This window comes from Scomber scombrus, chromosome 1 (assembly GCF_963691925.1).
Source record: "Scomber scombrus chromosome 1, fScoSco1.1, whole genome shotgun sequence".
In the NCBI taxonomy this organism is placed as follows: Eukaryota; Metazoa; Chordata; class Actinopteri; order Scombriformes; family Scombridae; genus Scomber; species Scomber scombrus.
This window is the reverse complement of record NC_084970.1, coordinates 11,328,221-11,343,345: the sequence shown is the minus strand read 5'-3', so window position 1 is coordinate 11,343,345 and position 15,125 is coordinate 11,328,221. Positions and strand designations below refer to the sequence as shown.

Here is a 15,125-nt window from a genome sequence, read left to right as displayed (position 1 = left end):
CAGCTTTGAGGACATTTGACAGTACAGAAAACACATGGCCTTTACTACTCACCACATTTCTGCACACAACAGTTTCAACTGCTTAACATTTATTGTGTGGATGGAATGTGGATGGGAAGCCTTAGGTGAAGGAAGAAATTGTCCTCAATTGATAGTGCACACACACCACATGTCCCTCAGTTCAATCTTTTTGATTTTGTCAGGATAGTATTAATTTGTTTGTCTGGAAAGCAAAGCTGACTCCCGAGATGTAGGAGTGAATGGGTCGCTGCCAGACACAGAACATCTCCTGAGTCTACCTATCAGTGTTTGTAATTTAAATGAATCATCACAACTCTGGTGGGAACGTAGAATGAATAAATGTACATGAGCGCGTGTCACTGTTTTAAATAGATACCAGGAGTTTTCAAGAAACCAGGGATTGAACTGAGGAAAAGCCTGTCTGGTTCTAAGACACTGGTGCTGCTCGATTAATGAAAAGGGGCTGAATTAATCCATGAGTTTGTTAATTAGGTATCTCTTGACTTAACACACGAGCTACCTGAAGGCAAGGATAAGAATAGGACATAACAGAATACCCCGTGCAGTCTATGACGACTATAAAGCTTAGAGAAATAGCTTCTGTTTAATTTAATGGCTTTTGGAAAATTACCACATTTCAGTTCCACTGTATTTCAGTTCACCAGCTTTCTCTTGATGTTATAGTACCTACACAAGGAGACACTATTTAATCATGTGGTTAGGATATGTGAGCCTCCCAAACATATATTGTGCATTATTATTATCTACTTGAATCACTTTTAATGTCATTTGAAATATTAATGCCGTGAAGCTCCAGAACATTGACTGACATTGATTTTTTCCTTCTGAGAACTAACTACACAACAGATTTAAGATAATTTGAATGCCCCCTCAGCGAAGTCCCCCCACATACACACATCTGAAATTATATGTGAGCAAAGATTTGGTTAGATAGGCAGATTATAATACTATGCCTTTGTCATCATAATCTCTTTCATGAGTGACTGCACACAAATCACAATGTGTAAATATTAAACAGATTAATAATCACAAACAAGTCAGGATAGTAAATGCCTTGGCTCCATGCTCCAAAGTGGAGGGGGTGGAATTAGAAATGGGCGAGGGACAGGATGTTCCACACAGCTAATGCCATCACTACAATTAGACTGATTTATTCAGAGTTATGCGCTGAACACACAAATGGCACAATATATTTACAAATCAGATAACATGAAAACAATGGTAATGAATGGTGTTTTCCCCCAATATTCAAGGCCATTTCCCTGATGTTGTGCCCCTCCCCTCTTTTTGTCTCTCTCTTTTTTTATACAGGCTGTGCCTTTGTCAAATTCTCCAGCCACGCAGAAGCACAGGCCGCCATCAACAGCTTACATGGTGGACAGACCATGCCTGTAAGTAACACACTTTGAAACACACTCATAAAATGTAAAAACAAAACTAACTTTAATACCAATACTAGTTATTTTGAAGTAGCTGCAACGGTTGAGGTAGTCTGAGATAAAATTAACTCCAAAGACTGCCTGGGTGTTTTCTGCAGGCCATGTTTTCCCTTTAAGTTTTCAACATGTCTTTCACATGCATACATCCACTGGAGTGTGTATGCCTCTTTTTGAAATTCAATACTGACTATGTTTTCAGAGACATACAGTCCAAAGAGTATCACAGAGGACAAAAACATACAAACACAGAAAAGATAACACAATATAAATATATATAAATATATATATATATTACAGTGTCTCATTTCAAAGTACCCAAACAATCCTAAGTCTCACATACATTTTTCGCTGTCTTATCGCACACAAAAGATTCCCATAGCCAGCATCCACCACCTTTCAGCACGCAGCTGCAAGCTCTATATCTCTGTTTTTTTTTACTCAATATCCATTTCCTTCTCCAACTATTCACACTACCTTCTCAGCAGACAGATAGCGAGTGTTTACATTCACAGTCTTATAAAGATATGATTGCTTTGCACCGCACATGAATCCTTGAATGTGTCCTCAGGAGACATCATGCTGCCTATGTCAATATGATGTTATTTATGTATAAAGGTTTGAACTGGAGTCATAGAGTGAAATATAAAGAAAAATAAAGCCATGCATATAAAGTGTAGGGATAGTATAAGATGATATTGTACACATGAGGCAAAATGTAGAAGTTGAGAAAACCAGCTGCAGAGCCCAAACAGAGCTTTTGCTTCTTCTAAAGCCACATCCAGACACGATTCAGTGGATTCTGGTTTGAATGTGGCTGAAATTAAGCTAACAATGTTTCTGAACAAATGTTTTAATTAGTTGAACAACTGAACAGATAGTTGGACATTTAGTTAACACATGCACTGTGTAAATTCTGGACAGAAGTTCACAGCTGGAGAAAAACACTCACTTTCTAATGAATCAGGGCTAAAGATTACCTACTGAACGACTGTCTTGGTTTGTTGCCACAACTGACTTGCATTAACTTTATTTATATTATTAGGTCTAGACAATGTGTTATCCTTATTTATGTCAAGTTGTAAGTAAGTAAGGTCACATTTTTACAATGTAAGTTAAATGATATGGTTAAAATGGCATCAAGAAATCTTGAAATGTCCATATGTATTTTTAGACAAGTTGTCCCAAATCTAGTAGTCAATTTGCATCATTTGGACTGTGAATAAGCCATGAGGAAGTTGCCACAAAACAGTCAAATCAAAGTACAGATGACCAATTTTCTTCACTTTTAACCAATGGATGCAAATATTCTTTTTAAGTGGGGAAATGGTCTTCTGTTAAAAGTTAAGAGTTTGAACAACACATTTGAACCCTTTTCCGGAAAACTGAAATCAGTGTGAAATTAGCGATTAGTCACATTGGAAGATGTGTCTGTCAGTAGTGGGCCTAGAAAGATAGTGTAATTAACCTTAGACACTGTACGCTGTATGCTGTTTAGGAAATTAATAAGAATGGCTGGACAGTTGGTGCTTGAATTTCTTACATCAAGATATAAATGTGTCATCAGCATAACAGTGAAACTTTTGATTGTTATTGATGTGATCATGTATAATCATGCATGAATATCATACAGTGTTGGATTGAAAACTGAAACCAGCTCTAACTTCTACGAAGGCTAAACATTTGCTAAACTGAGTAAGAGCAACCCTTTGTTTGTTTAAAAAAAAAAATCCATTAAACAAAGGGCAACATGCTATTGATGGTAGATAAAGTACGGGCATGACTGCTAAATTTTCTGTAATATAGAAAGGTACAGGTAAAGGGTTTCATACGAGTCACATCATCTTCCAGCAACATGGGAGGAATTACTTGAAACAGGCTCATCACAGCCAAATTATTAACAGTGACAGTTCAATTTTTTGCTGAAGAATATTAAGCATTTAAAACACTTATCAAGTGAGGCTTCATTACAGTGACTAGAAGGAGGTTAACAAGTAAGTCAATAATATTGAAAAGCACCCTGGAGTTCGGATGGATCTTCAAAATGAGGTCAGATTAATAAACTGCTTTCGCTTCCTTAACTGCTTTCTGATATTTCAGCAGTAAGCCCTTGGTAATATTGTGGGACACTTGCAGTTTATCAGCCTCCCTGTTAATGTGTTAACGTTTATAAATGTACTATTCACAGCCTGGATTTTATATATCCATCTATTCAAACTCTTGGCAATTATTTATTGCTAACCACTGAACAGAAACAAGCATATTTACTTATTTTCATTTTGCGCAGGGATTGTGCATACCATGTTTACAGAAATCTAATGGACTTCTTCCATATGGCAGGAATAACCATGCTGAAAAGTGAAGTGCTGCAAGTGGTTTCCCCTTGGGCTGGACAGCAGAACAAAATAAGATGTTTCCCATCAGTGACATATTAGATGATTATTGGTTCACACAAATTAGTATAAGAGTATAAGAGCCTATAGCCTGCTGCTCTTCATCTACCAGCACACTGTGGCCATTTCCTCTTTAATCAATCCTCCTTTGCAAAATAAAAAGAGCACAAAACATTTTGCTGTGTAGACCAATATGTACTGACCTATAGTACAAGTGCAGTCAGTTTTACATTTCCAGTACATGCTCACAACAAAAGCCACACAGTGGTATACCAGTAAGAAGCTTTTGATGTGAAGTAGCGACAGCAGAAAAATGTTTGGGCTGCATGGGAATCAACTTAACACAGTCAATAAGGATGTTTTCTTTTCAGTGTTTCCGGTTCTTATAATTTCTGAAAACATTCTACCATGGATTCAGGACCACATGCACTTTTCTATCCTCTAAAATCATTTAGTAGCAATGTTTTCAAATGTATATTACAAACATTATCAAATATTATAAATACAACATTAAAAGCCCACTAAAAGTAAAAAATATCAAATCACTGAACTTAACAATATACTAGACAATGTAATTTCCTTGAGACAAAACAGTCGTTGTTAATCTTTTTTTTTTTTTTTTTTTTTTTTTTTTTTTTTTCTTCTTTTTAATGGGAACAGGCATATACAATGTATAAACCGACAATACACTGACCAATACACAAACCGACAGAAGACAAACACACAAAACACTACAACAACAACAACAACAACAACAACAAAAAAAGGATGTGAAACTACTAAAATTATATCAACAGTAACTACTTAGTATACCTTCATTCAAAAGTAAGTTTTTCCCATTTTTTGTTATGCATTTCTATCTTGTCTTGATTGGATGCGATAATTTTTTCCAAAAGAAATTGGCATCGCACTTTATTTCTAAAAAAAGCCAAATTCAGAAGTGTTTTTGTTTGGGTCTTAAAAATAAATATTTTCCCCAAAAGGATGATGGTGTTCACAATCTGTGGGCAGTTTATCTCCAGTACTCCCAACAAAATATTTAATGGTGTAAATTCGAAGTGAATATTTTTGGGTCTTAGCCACTTTTGAATGTCTAACCAAAATCTGACTACATGTGTACAATAAAAAAATAAGTGTAACTGATCCTCCACTTCTTCATTGCAAAATTTACATAATGGAGAGTGGTTAATATTAAAAATATTTAATTGTTTATTTGTGGCGGTAATTCTATAGAAAATCTTAATTTGAAAAATTCTAGAATATGAATCAATTGTTCTTGTGTAAATGGACCTAAAATAATCTTTCCAGGGAATCAAAGTGTTAAACTCATCTTCCCAAAAGGAGCAGGCTGCGTGTGGAAACAGAGACAGACATCTGCTAAATAAGAAAAAATTATACATCATTTTATTTATCTTAATTTTTGTTAACCATTTAAGAGATTTTTGAACTGGGGCACTAACCTGCTGATTGTTGCTAGAATTTTTTAATTTCCTCCTCCAATTTAATGGCACTGTAGAAAGCAGTTGATTAAAATTATAACTGTCACATAATTGTCCATATTTTTTATTAAACTGTTCATATGAAAGAAAGTTACCTGCATTATCAAGAAGATCATTTATAAAAATAATTCCTTTACTCTGGAAATGCTTCCATAAGAAAGGTTTTCCATTAATTAACAATGAAGAATTCATCCATATTATTTGATACTGGATCTCGTTTAATGAATTTGGGGGATAGTACTGGAAACTTAACCAAGCTTTGACTGCATCTTTAAAAAATGGCGAAAGGTTACCCAGTGGTTCTTTTAGTAGCCAGTCCACATGTTGCGGCATCAACTGAAAAAAAGGAAACAATTTACACTCAAAAAACGTGTATACTGTAGCTAACGTTCGGCTTATTCTCCAATGAGTATTGTGGTAGATTTTGTTAACCCAAGATGCTTTCAAGGCTAGATCCATGGCTATAATGTTCTTCAAATTTAATCCACCATTTGCATAGGAGTTATATACATACTGTCTTTTAATCTTGTCAGGTTTATTGTTCCAAAGGAATTTAAACATTTTTTGTTCAATAAATTTAAACAAGGATGCTTCCGGAGAGGGAAGTGTCATGATCAAATAAATAAACTGGGGAATTACCAACGTATTAATTAATATTACTCTTCCTTGTAGGGACAAAATATTTCCTCTCCACGGTTGCAATACTTTTTTCTATTTTCTCTATTTTTCGTTCATAATTTATTTTGACTAGATCTTTCGGATTTTCAGGAATATGAATGCCAAGTACATCAATGGCGCCGTTACTCCATTTAACTGGAGCAGGGCATTGTAAACTGAAATCTGTTCCTCTTAATGTGCCTATCCTCATGATAGTACATTTCTCAAAATTAGGCTCTAATCCAGATAATCTGGCAAACAGTTTTAAATCCTCAATCAAAGCGTGTAAGGAGCTTTTTTCTGGATGCAGAAAAAAGATGGCATCATCTGCATATAAAGTTATTTTTGCTTCGAGATCATATGGTTTTAAACCTACAATACAATGATTATTTCGAATTCGATTGGCTAAGATTTCAATACTAAATAAAAATAAATATGGAGACAGTGGACACCCCTGGCGAACTCCTCTAGAAAGGGTAAAGGGGTTAGATAGATGTCCATTATTAATTATTCGACTAGTTGGTGAATTATATAACACCTTCACCCATTTTACAAGGCTTACCCCGAAATTAAAAAAGCAAAGTGTTTTCTGGATAAAGTCCCATCTTACTTTATCGAAGGCTTTTTCAAAATCAGCAATAAATAAAAGTCCAGGTTTTTTCTCTTGATCATAATATTCTATAGTGTCAAGGAGATGCCGTATATTATCACCAATGAAACGCCCTTTAATAAAACCTGTTTGGTCGTATTTAATTATTTGATCAATTATTCTTTTTATTCTTAATGCGATACATTTTGATAATATTCGGGTATCAACGCAGAGAAGTGTCAAAGGTCTCCAATTTTTTAAATATCCCGGATCTTTATAATTTCCTTGTGAATCCTGCTTTAATAATAACGTAATGATGCCCTCTTTTTGTGTCTCAGACAAAAATCCTAGATTATAGGAAAAATTAAAAGATTCTAACAGAGGTTTTTTAATTTCTTCAAAAAATACTTTATAAAACTCAATAGGAATTCCATCAATCCCTGGTGATTTACCAGAGGAAAAGGAATTAATAGCGTCTAACAGTTCTTCTTCTGAAATTGCACCTTCACAACTTTGTTGTTGATGTACCGAAAGTGCATAATCACAAGCATGTGGAAAAAATATATTAACATTCTGGCCACCGAGTGGCTCTGGCTCCTTTTCCAAAGAAAATATTGTTCTGAAGTAATCTACCTCTTCACGCAATATGTCCTGTGGCGCCATAAGTGAAACCCCATCCGTCGTATATAACTTCATTATATTTTTCTTAACTGCATTGCTTTGATTTAACCTCAGAAAATGGGCAGTACATTTCTCACCTTTTTCCATCCAGTTGGCCCTTGCTCTATTAATGATACCATTGACACGCTCAGAATATAGGTTTTCCAGTTCCAATTGTTTTTCCTTAACTAAACAAATCATTTCAGATGAAGGTTGTTGTATTTCATCCAATTTACTATTCAGCTCATTTATTTGACCAATTAAGGTCTTCTCCCTCATCAAGTACATTTTTTGTTTCCAAGAACCTATCTTAATAGCGTGACCTCTAAAAGCACACTTAAATGCTTCCCAAACATTATGCGGATTAGAGGAATTTTCATTAACTTCAAAAAAATACTCAATAAATTCTTTAGTTTTTTCAACAAAGATTGGGTCAATTAAACAAGACTGGTTAAATTTCCAGTAGCCACGCCCACGTGGATACTTTGCTGTGGTGACCTGGAGTGTGATAATTACATGATCAGATCTAAAGCGGTCACCAATGTTACATTTAGAGACCATGGGTAGTAGGGAAAAGGAGATGAGGAAATAATCAATGCGACTAGCTTGTTGTCCTCTCCGCCAAGAATATCTAATAGAATCTGGATTCTGAAACCTCCAGATATCCACCAAATCTAAAGATGCTATAAGTTCTTTAATTTCTATCAGTGCTTGAGGATGATAATTAAATGTATGCATACCTGTACGATCTTTACTTACGTCTAACACTGTGTTATAGTCACCAACTATGATATTTTGATTATTTTCTTGAGCGGATAGAACATTATGTATTTCTTCAAAAAAACATGGATTATCCTCATTAGGAGCATATATATTCATAATGTTTATACGTAGACTGTCTACCGTTAAATCTAACATAATCCATCTTCCCACTTTATCAGTTAAAACTGAATGAACTGTGTGCTGTACTTCCTTTTTAATTAAAATCATAACACCTCTTCTATTACTAAGGCCATGACAAAAATGTATAGGCCCATTCCATTCTGATCTCCACTGAGATTCATTTTCTGGCTGAGAGTGCGTCTCTTGCAAACAGAAAATTTTAACATTTTCTTTATCTTGCAGCCAAGTAAAAATTTCATTTCTTTTGGGGAAATTCGCTAAACCATTACAGTTGTAGGTGGCAATTCCGATACTACAACTTGTCATACTTTAATTTGGTAAAAGAACAGAGACAAACAAAAACAAAAAGGACCCATTGTAAGCCAAAGTGGAGCCTGAATTCATACATCCAACATAAAAGACATTAACTAACATACATATAACATACATAGACAAAAACAAAAACACCAGCCTGTATTCCCTAATCATTCCTCCACAGGTAGCATAAGCGCCATCCTATAACCCTCCTACTAGATCAATGTCTAATGGTGGAAAAACAAAAAAAATCACTAGTACACTATTGGCACTGAGTTGGGGCTAAAAATTAATGCCCCCCAAGGGTTAATAATGTCAATCCAGCCGGAAAAAAAAACAAAACAAAAAAAAAACCAAAAAAACAATCAAAACCCAGCTACATAAGCAGCCCCCCCCCCCACCTCTCCCAACCCCAACCCTCCCAGTCCCCCACTCCCAATCCCACACACACTGACTCATGTCCCGCCCGAACCACCCCACCCCCCCAGTCCTAAAAAATAAAATAAAAAAAGGAGAGAGAGAAAAAAAAAACCAGCAATAGAAAAAAATAGAACAAACAATAACCTAATAAATCAAATCTAATAAGGACAGAGGAAAAGGGGGGGGGGAAGAGAGAGAGAGAGAGAGAGAGAGAGAGAGAGAGAGAGAGAGAGAGAGAGAGAGAGAGAGAGAGAGAGAGAGAGAGAGAGAGAGAGAGAGAGAGAGAGCGAGAGAGCGAGAGAGAGAGCGAGAGCGTCTCAACTCTGCACGTCGGAAAGTTCACATCCAATTCAAGTCACTCAAGTCTTTGTTAGATTGTTCATCACTCACGTTGCACAAGGTTCTTCTCTGCCTCTTGTACCAGATCATGCACACTCCGATTAGCCCCTTGTTTTTTGCTCCTCTCCCATCGTTGCTGCCGCCCGCTGTGCGCCCCTGGGTGTGCAGGTTCCTGGAGTTCTGGGGCCGTGGAGAGAAGTCCTCGCTCCAAGAGTTCCTTGGCTGCCGACTGTGCGTTTCCGTAGATCTGCGAGCTTCCATCTTCATTAAACACCTTCAGTTTAGCCGGGGCCAGGATATGCGATTTTATATTCCTGGCTTTAAGTTGATCCCTGATAGGTCTGTACTGGGCTCTCTGCTGTTTCACCCGTGGGGAGAAGTCGTGATCAATGAAGATGCGCTTCCCTTTATAGATTAATTCCTTCTTCCTCCATGCCACATGTAATATATTTTTTTTTGTTTCAAAGTCCAAGAAGGTGGCAATTATTGGTCTGGCATGATCACTGCCTTCTCTGTACACACGATGCGCCCTGACAATATTAAAATCGCCAGGTATATTAAGCACCTCATTGAACAGTTTTTTGAGAAAGGCAGTCATATTATCCCCTTCACTTTTCTCCTCTATATTGAAGATACGCACACTATTTTGCCTGGATTTATTTTCCAGGTAATCTGTGCGCTCTTCCAGCGCCGAAACTTTGTCCACCAAGTATTTGATTGATTCATGGTGCAATATTTCTGTGTCATGTAGCTCACCGACCCGGTGCTCCACCTGCTCCAATCTGCCGCTTGTTTTTTCTTGATCGACACGTAATTCCGTCATTTGCGCCATCATTATCTTTATATCTTTCACCGTTTCATCCCGAAAGACCTTGAAGTCCATTCTGAAGTCATTAATTTCTTTTGAAAGTGAAAGTTTCATATCAAGCAGCAGATCTTTTAAGTCCTTCTGGTCCGCCATGTGGGAAGTGACCGCTGCAAATTGTTTGGTGGAGCTTTTGTTTGCAGGTTTCTTTGTTGCAATGATTTTATTTACCACTGCGCCCGAGCGTAAAATCAACTTGGATTCGTCTTCCACTATCGAGTCGGACATGGGCGCAAGTGAAGCTAAATCACAGCACCATTTTCAATTCTTAGAGGGTTAAGGAGACACGCGACTTACGCTACCGCTGCCGCTGCCGCTGCCGCCATCCAATGAGAATTATTAACTTGTCGTTGTTAATCTTAACATATATATTTAACTTTGAGAGATGTTAGGCCACTAGGTAGGCAGATGTCAATAGAGTCTTCAAAACTGTGTTTGTGGATATGCAATTGTCTGTAGAGTTCAAAAGCCCACCTCAGTCCACTTTGCATCACAAGTCTGCTAGGCCAAAAGGCTTTGGATCCTTGCAGGTTAGGAGCCTGGTGACTTCACTTTGATACCCCCACTGCCCCCTCGTATTCTTCAGCAATTCAAATGACAGCTAATGCAGATGACAGAAAAACAAAAAATGTTTTACTGTTACTCTCCGTGTAATAGCCAAGCTTTGATCAAAACACGTTTTTAAGACTTTCAAACATGTAAGTGAGTTTTTTAGAACAGGTTAGACCTAAAAATAATTAAATTACCTACGCTAAAAAAATGTTTGAAGACTTCTTACTAACAATCTTTGCGATTATTGGGAAAATGCATGTAAGAAGAATGCAAAGGAAATGAGCAATACCTTTTGAACAGACTCTAGTCTCCAGACAGCCATGGTGGTGATAAAATCTCCATCTCCATCAAGAGAACCTATTTGGTTGTGCACAGGATCTCAGGTTAAGGTTGTCCTGATGACTCACCTTAAAATACTATTTTCTCTGTGAAATCTAAGAAAACTTACACAGCAGAGACAGCATTGTTTGGCTGAGTTAGTAAATAAGAACAGATCTCAGCAGATGACTGCTTAGGTGCTTGTGGTTCAGCCAAATAAATATAAATATAAAATGTCTAAAAACAAGCACATAGAATAATAAGAACAACTGCTACAAGAGCTGACAAAATTGGCTTTATCTGTGGATTTTTAATTTAGTGCAGTGAGATCTGGTAAGATGAGGAGAGACTTGACTCATCAGCAGGAGTGGTTGACACCTGTCAGGAGTAGAAACAGGTGAAGAAAGGAATCGGTATTAAGATACATGCAGAAATTTAAAGAGCACCGTTTTTACTGACAGTGATTTCTTTTTAATTAACCATCCATATATGAGATTGTCACTAAAATGAGAAGGGGTTCCCACAACCGTATGCTCCCACACGGATTTTCCACCAAATTAGGCCCTATGTCAATGGTATGCCAAGGACCAGCACAGGTCCATGGACCGGGGCTAGAGAAACTCTGCTCTGAGCAGCTTCCATAACAGAGTGGGTGACTGCTCTTGCTGGTCCACTTTAAGTGAGTCTGAGCCTAAGTTGTTGTAAGCTTCAGGGCTAGATTCAATACAATAATAAAAACAACATCTTAGAACACAGTGATTTCACAATTTGTTGTTAGACTACATTCTTCTGTGCCTCATTTTACCAACTATATCAGACCTAATAATAGTGGAATTAATTATTAAGTTACAGAGAGAAAAAAAATAGTGTGATGTTTTTACAAACAGTGCTTAGTTAGACAGGGGGACACACTCTAAACACATGTAACAGTACTTTCACATGCTCTGTTAACGCAGAAGATATAAAGCATGTTGACAAATTAGATTTGTAACATTAAGCTGTTTCAGTTTATGCACAGACAGATTAAGTATGGATTTCTGTTAGCTAACAGACCACTAGCTACCGTAATATGTTAGCAGAACACATGTCTGAGCAGCCAGAGATCGGTGTCAATAATTTCACTACAAAAAATAGTTTGTGTGGTGGTAGTAAGGATGAAGTGTTTTAATTTTGAAGACTCTTACCGATCAGCTGCTGTCTGTAACTCCTGCTGCTGCTGCTTCAGATTGATGGCGAACAGTCCTCCTCACCATGCAGCAAATAATATCTGTTGATCGGATGTCTTCCAACTTTTAGGGAGTTGTGGTCTTCCATATATTCCAGTCCACATACCACTATTCTTTGTTGTTGCAGTGCATATTCCTGTACGACAGGCCCCTAAGGACTCTAATTGAGTGTTGGCCCAGTTTGACATACAGTACTTACGTAATGCATGAAATAGCATTAGTTTGTGTCGATTTGTTTACTAGAAGAAAGAAGCCACTAAACCTGTAACTCTTGTCAAACAGCATTTAATTACAAATTGGATATGCTTGTGTCAGGCTTGAACAGGCCACCAAAAAAAAAAGCCTAAGGAAAAGAAATGATGAATTACGAAGAATCTCCCTGCCAGTATATTGGAATGTGCAGTACTGCACAGCTGGACACACACATGAGCACACACTTTTTTTGGCAGACATTTGCACCTTCACACACTTCACTGATGTTCCGCAATAAATATTTACGGACATTTCCTGGCAGTCACATAGTGTCCAGGAAGCCAGATGTAATTTACACATCTTTTTGATGCCGCCTCATTTTGCATTACATTGAAGTTGTGAGGGATGGAAATAAGTGGTAGAGCTGGATTAACTTTGTGTGTGGTTGTTGTCCTCAGTAGAGACCAAACTTTTTAGCATGTAAAGCACAAGGGTCATAATTTAATAAGCAGAGGGCCATGAGCCAAAGGATAATCATGTTGCACACTGATCATGCACAATTATGACAGGCCTCTTACATAAATTTGATTATAATCATGATATTTACCTTCTGCTCAAAATATCTTGTTGACTCAATCAATATAATATGTTTACATTCAGGATATTTGCATAATTGGACTCCTCTAGGGATGTTTTTGCTTTCTTGTAGATTTCAAAACTCATAGGGCCAACTTTTGCGCATGTTCCGCATGTTTGTATTGCTGTAGCCCAGGCACAGCTGCATTAGGTCGAGCCATTGTGCCACCTGAGGTCTGCTGCAGATGAACTGGCCAAGGCAACATATGGAGCCCCAAACAGACCTGGGGCAGAGCCATCCAAAAGTTCATTAATAATCTATATTATCAATATCTTTCTCCCTCTATCCCTGCACCTGTTATCCTCTTCTTCCCAAATCCAACTTCGTATCAGATTAATAGGCAAGGTAGCTATTAGTACCCAACTAAGTCTTTGGTACCGATGGGGCATGCAGTTAATTTGGATAATATCACTGCCACATGTCGTCAACAACAGACTAACAGGAGGCAGGATTCAGAGAGTGGGCTGCTCTGCTCACTGCCTGCCGCCAGCTGTGTGAGGTCTGGATGAACCTTGAACAAAGAGTTGTCTCTCTCTCCCTCTTAATGTTCTCTCTACAGCATCTGTGTTACCTGGCACACACACATGCCATAAATAATACCTGCACCAAAATACGCTGGCCCAAAATGAAAGGCTTTAATGAAGCTTAAGGGCAGGGGATGCCACCGAAGGGCATGCGCTGATAGATCAGGTCATAGCTTTAATTGATGTTTATTGCAGATTGCAGGTGCTTCCAAAATTAACTTAAAAGGTGATTGGGCACAGAACAAGCACTCTCACTGGTTCAGCTGTTGAATTACAGTAAGGCTGCAGAGGCACAGGTGGCAAAACTTCAAATGGCAGAGCCGGGGGCAGGCAGACAGCACCCAGCAAATTGCAGCCATTGTCATGTTCGGTGTCACAGTGTGGCTGACAGGGCCTGTGGAGCTCACCAGTGTTGGCAGCAACAAAAGCGTGCGTGTGTGATCCTATAGTTCTGGATTAATGGGAGATAAGACGAAGCCAGAGAGCATTGTCATCGTAACACGCAGTTCATCAAACACCACATGAAACTACTGTAGGATCTCGGCAGGCTTGTAGCTGACATATATACAGGAGTGTTGTTTTTTTTTGCTCCTCACATATCACATATTGTAGTGAAAACTGTTCTTTATGGACAAAATTTAGTATGCACACCAAGTGAAATACCATTTATGAATGACTTAGCGAGTTAGCATTCTTCTGTGTCTTTTGGCTTGATGCAGTGTGCAAGGCAGCTGCAGCAGTATGTGGCAGACAGCAAGGCCAGACCAAGACAGCATCATGCACTGCTAATGAGAGTCTTCCCATGAGACTAGCAGTGATGTAGCAAGGTTCAGAGAGTTGAATACGAGGCCCGTCGGGGGTTCATCCAATTACCAAACAAACTTGTTATGGTGTATTCAATTAATTTCTTACAGATTCTCGATTAACACTTTAAGTGTCTAGAAGTCTGTAAAAAGCTAAGACAACTTTGGAAGATTCATTTGTCATTTAAAATAAGCTCTTACAGTTTGCTGAATGGGAGTGATAGAAGGCTCTTAGAGCATTAGTTGGTCATCATTAGTATGCTTTTCAAAATGACAATTTTTCCTTCAATGAGTGTGTTGTTATATTGCTGTAAGCCTCAGTGGAGGATAGAAGATGAGTGTCTGTTTACCTGTTGGTACACACTTAACACCAGTGTCTTTGTGTCACGGTAATGCAGAGATAAAAACATAATGCCATTCCACTGGTGTAGTTGAGTTCTAATCCTTCAATTACAGTTGTGTATTTTTCCATCTACACATTTTGTGGCCAATACAAAATCCAATATGGGAAATTTTCACAAGTCAAGTGTGTTGTTCAAGAAATTAGATTAGTTTTTGAACCTGTGACAAATTCCTTAGTTGTACCTGTCAAAAGTGAAGGCTCCCTGTTGGCCCTTATCAAATTTAGCGAATTCATTTTCTCTCCAGGTATAAGAGTCATGCCGGTGGAGGTTATTATTCTGTTTGTTTGTCAGCTTGTGATTTTCTGCTACCAGTGAGGAGTGGCTGCTTTGCATCCAGTGCCTGTTGTCTGCTGCCACCTGTTCCTTCATTAC

General features: G+C 37.9%; 1 protein-coding gene across 15 annotated transcripts in view; it reads left to right on the top strand.

Annotated features, from left to right (window-relative positions):
- celf6 (CUGBP Elav-like family member 6) overlaps positions 1-15,125 on the top strand; it is a 141,848-nt gene that overhangs the window by 111,196 nt on the left and 15,527 nt on the right. For all 15 annotated transcript variants that reach the window (XM_062420477.1, XM_062420468.1, XM_062420523.1 and 12 more), the window contains one exon: positions 1,354-1,433. In XM_062420477.1, coding sequence (XP_062276461.1) covers positions 1,354-1,433 — 80 coding nt within the window. The remainder of the gene's footprint in view (positions 1-1,353; positions 1,434-15,125) is intronic.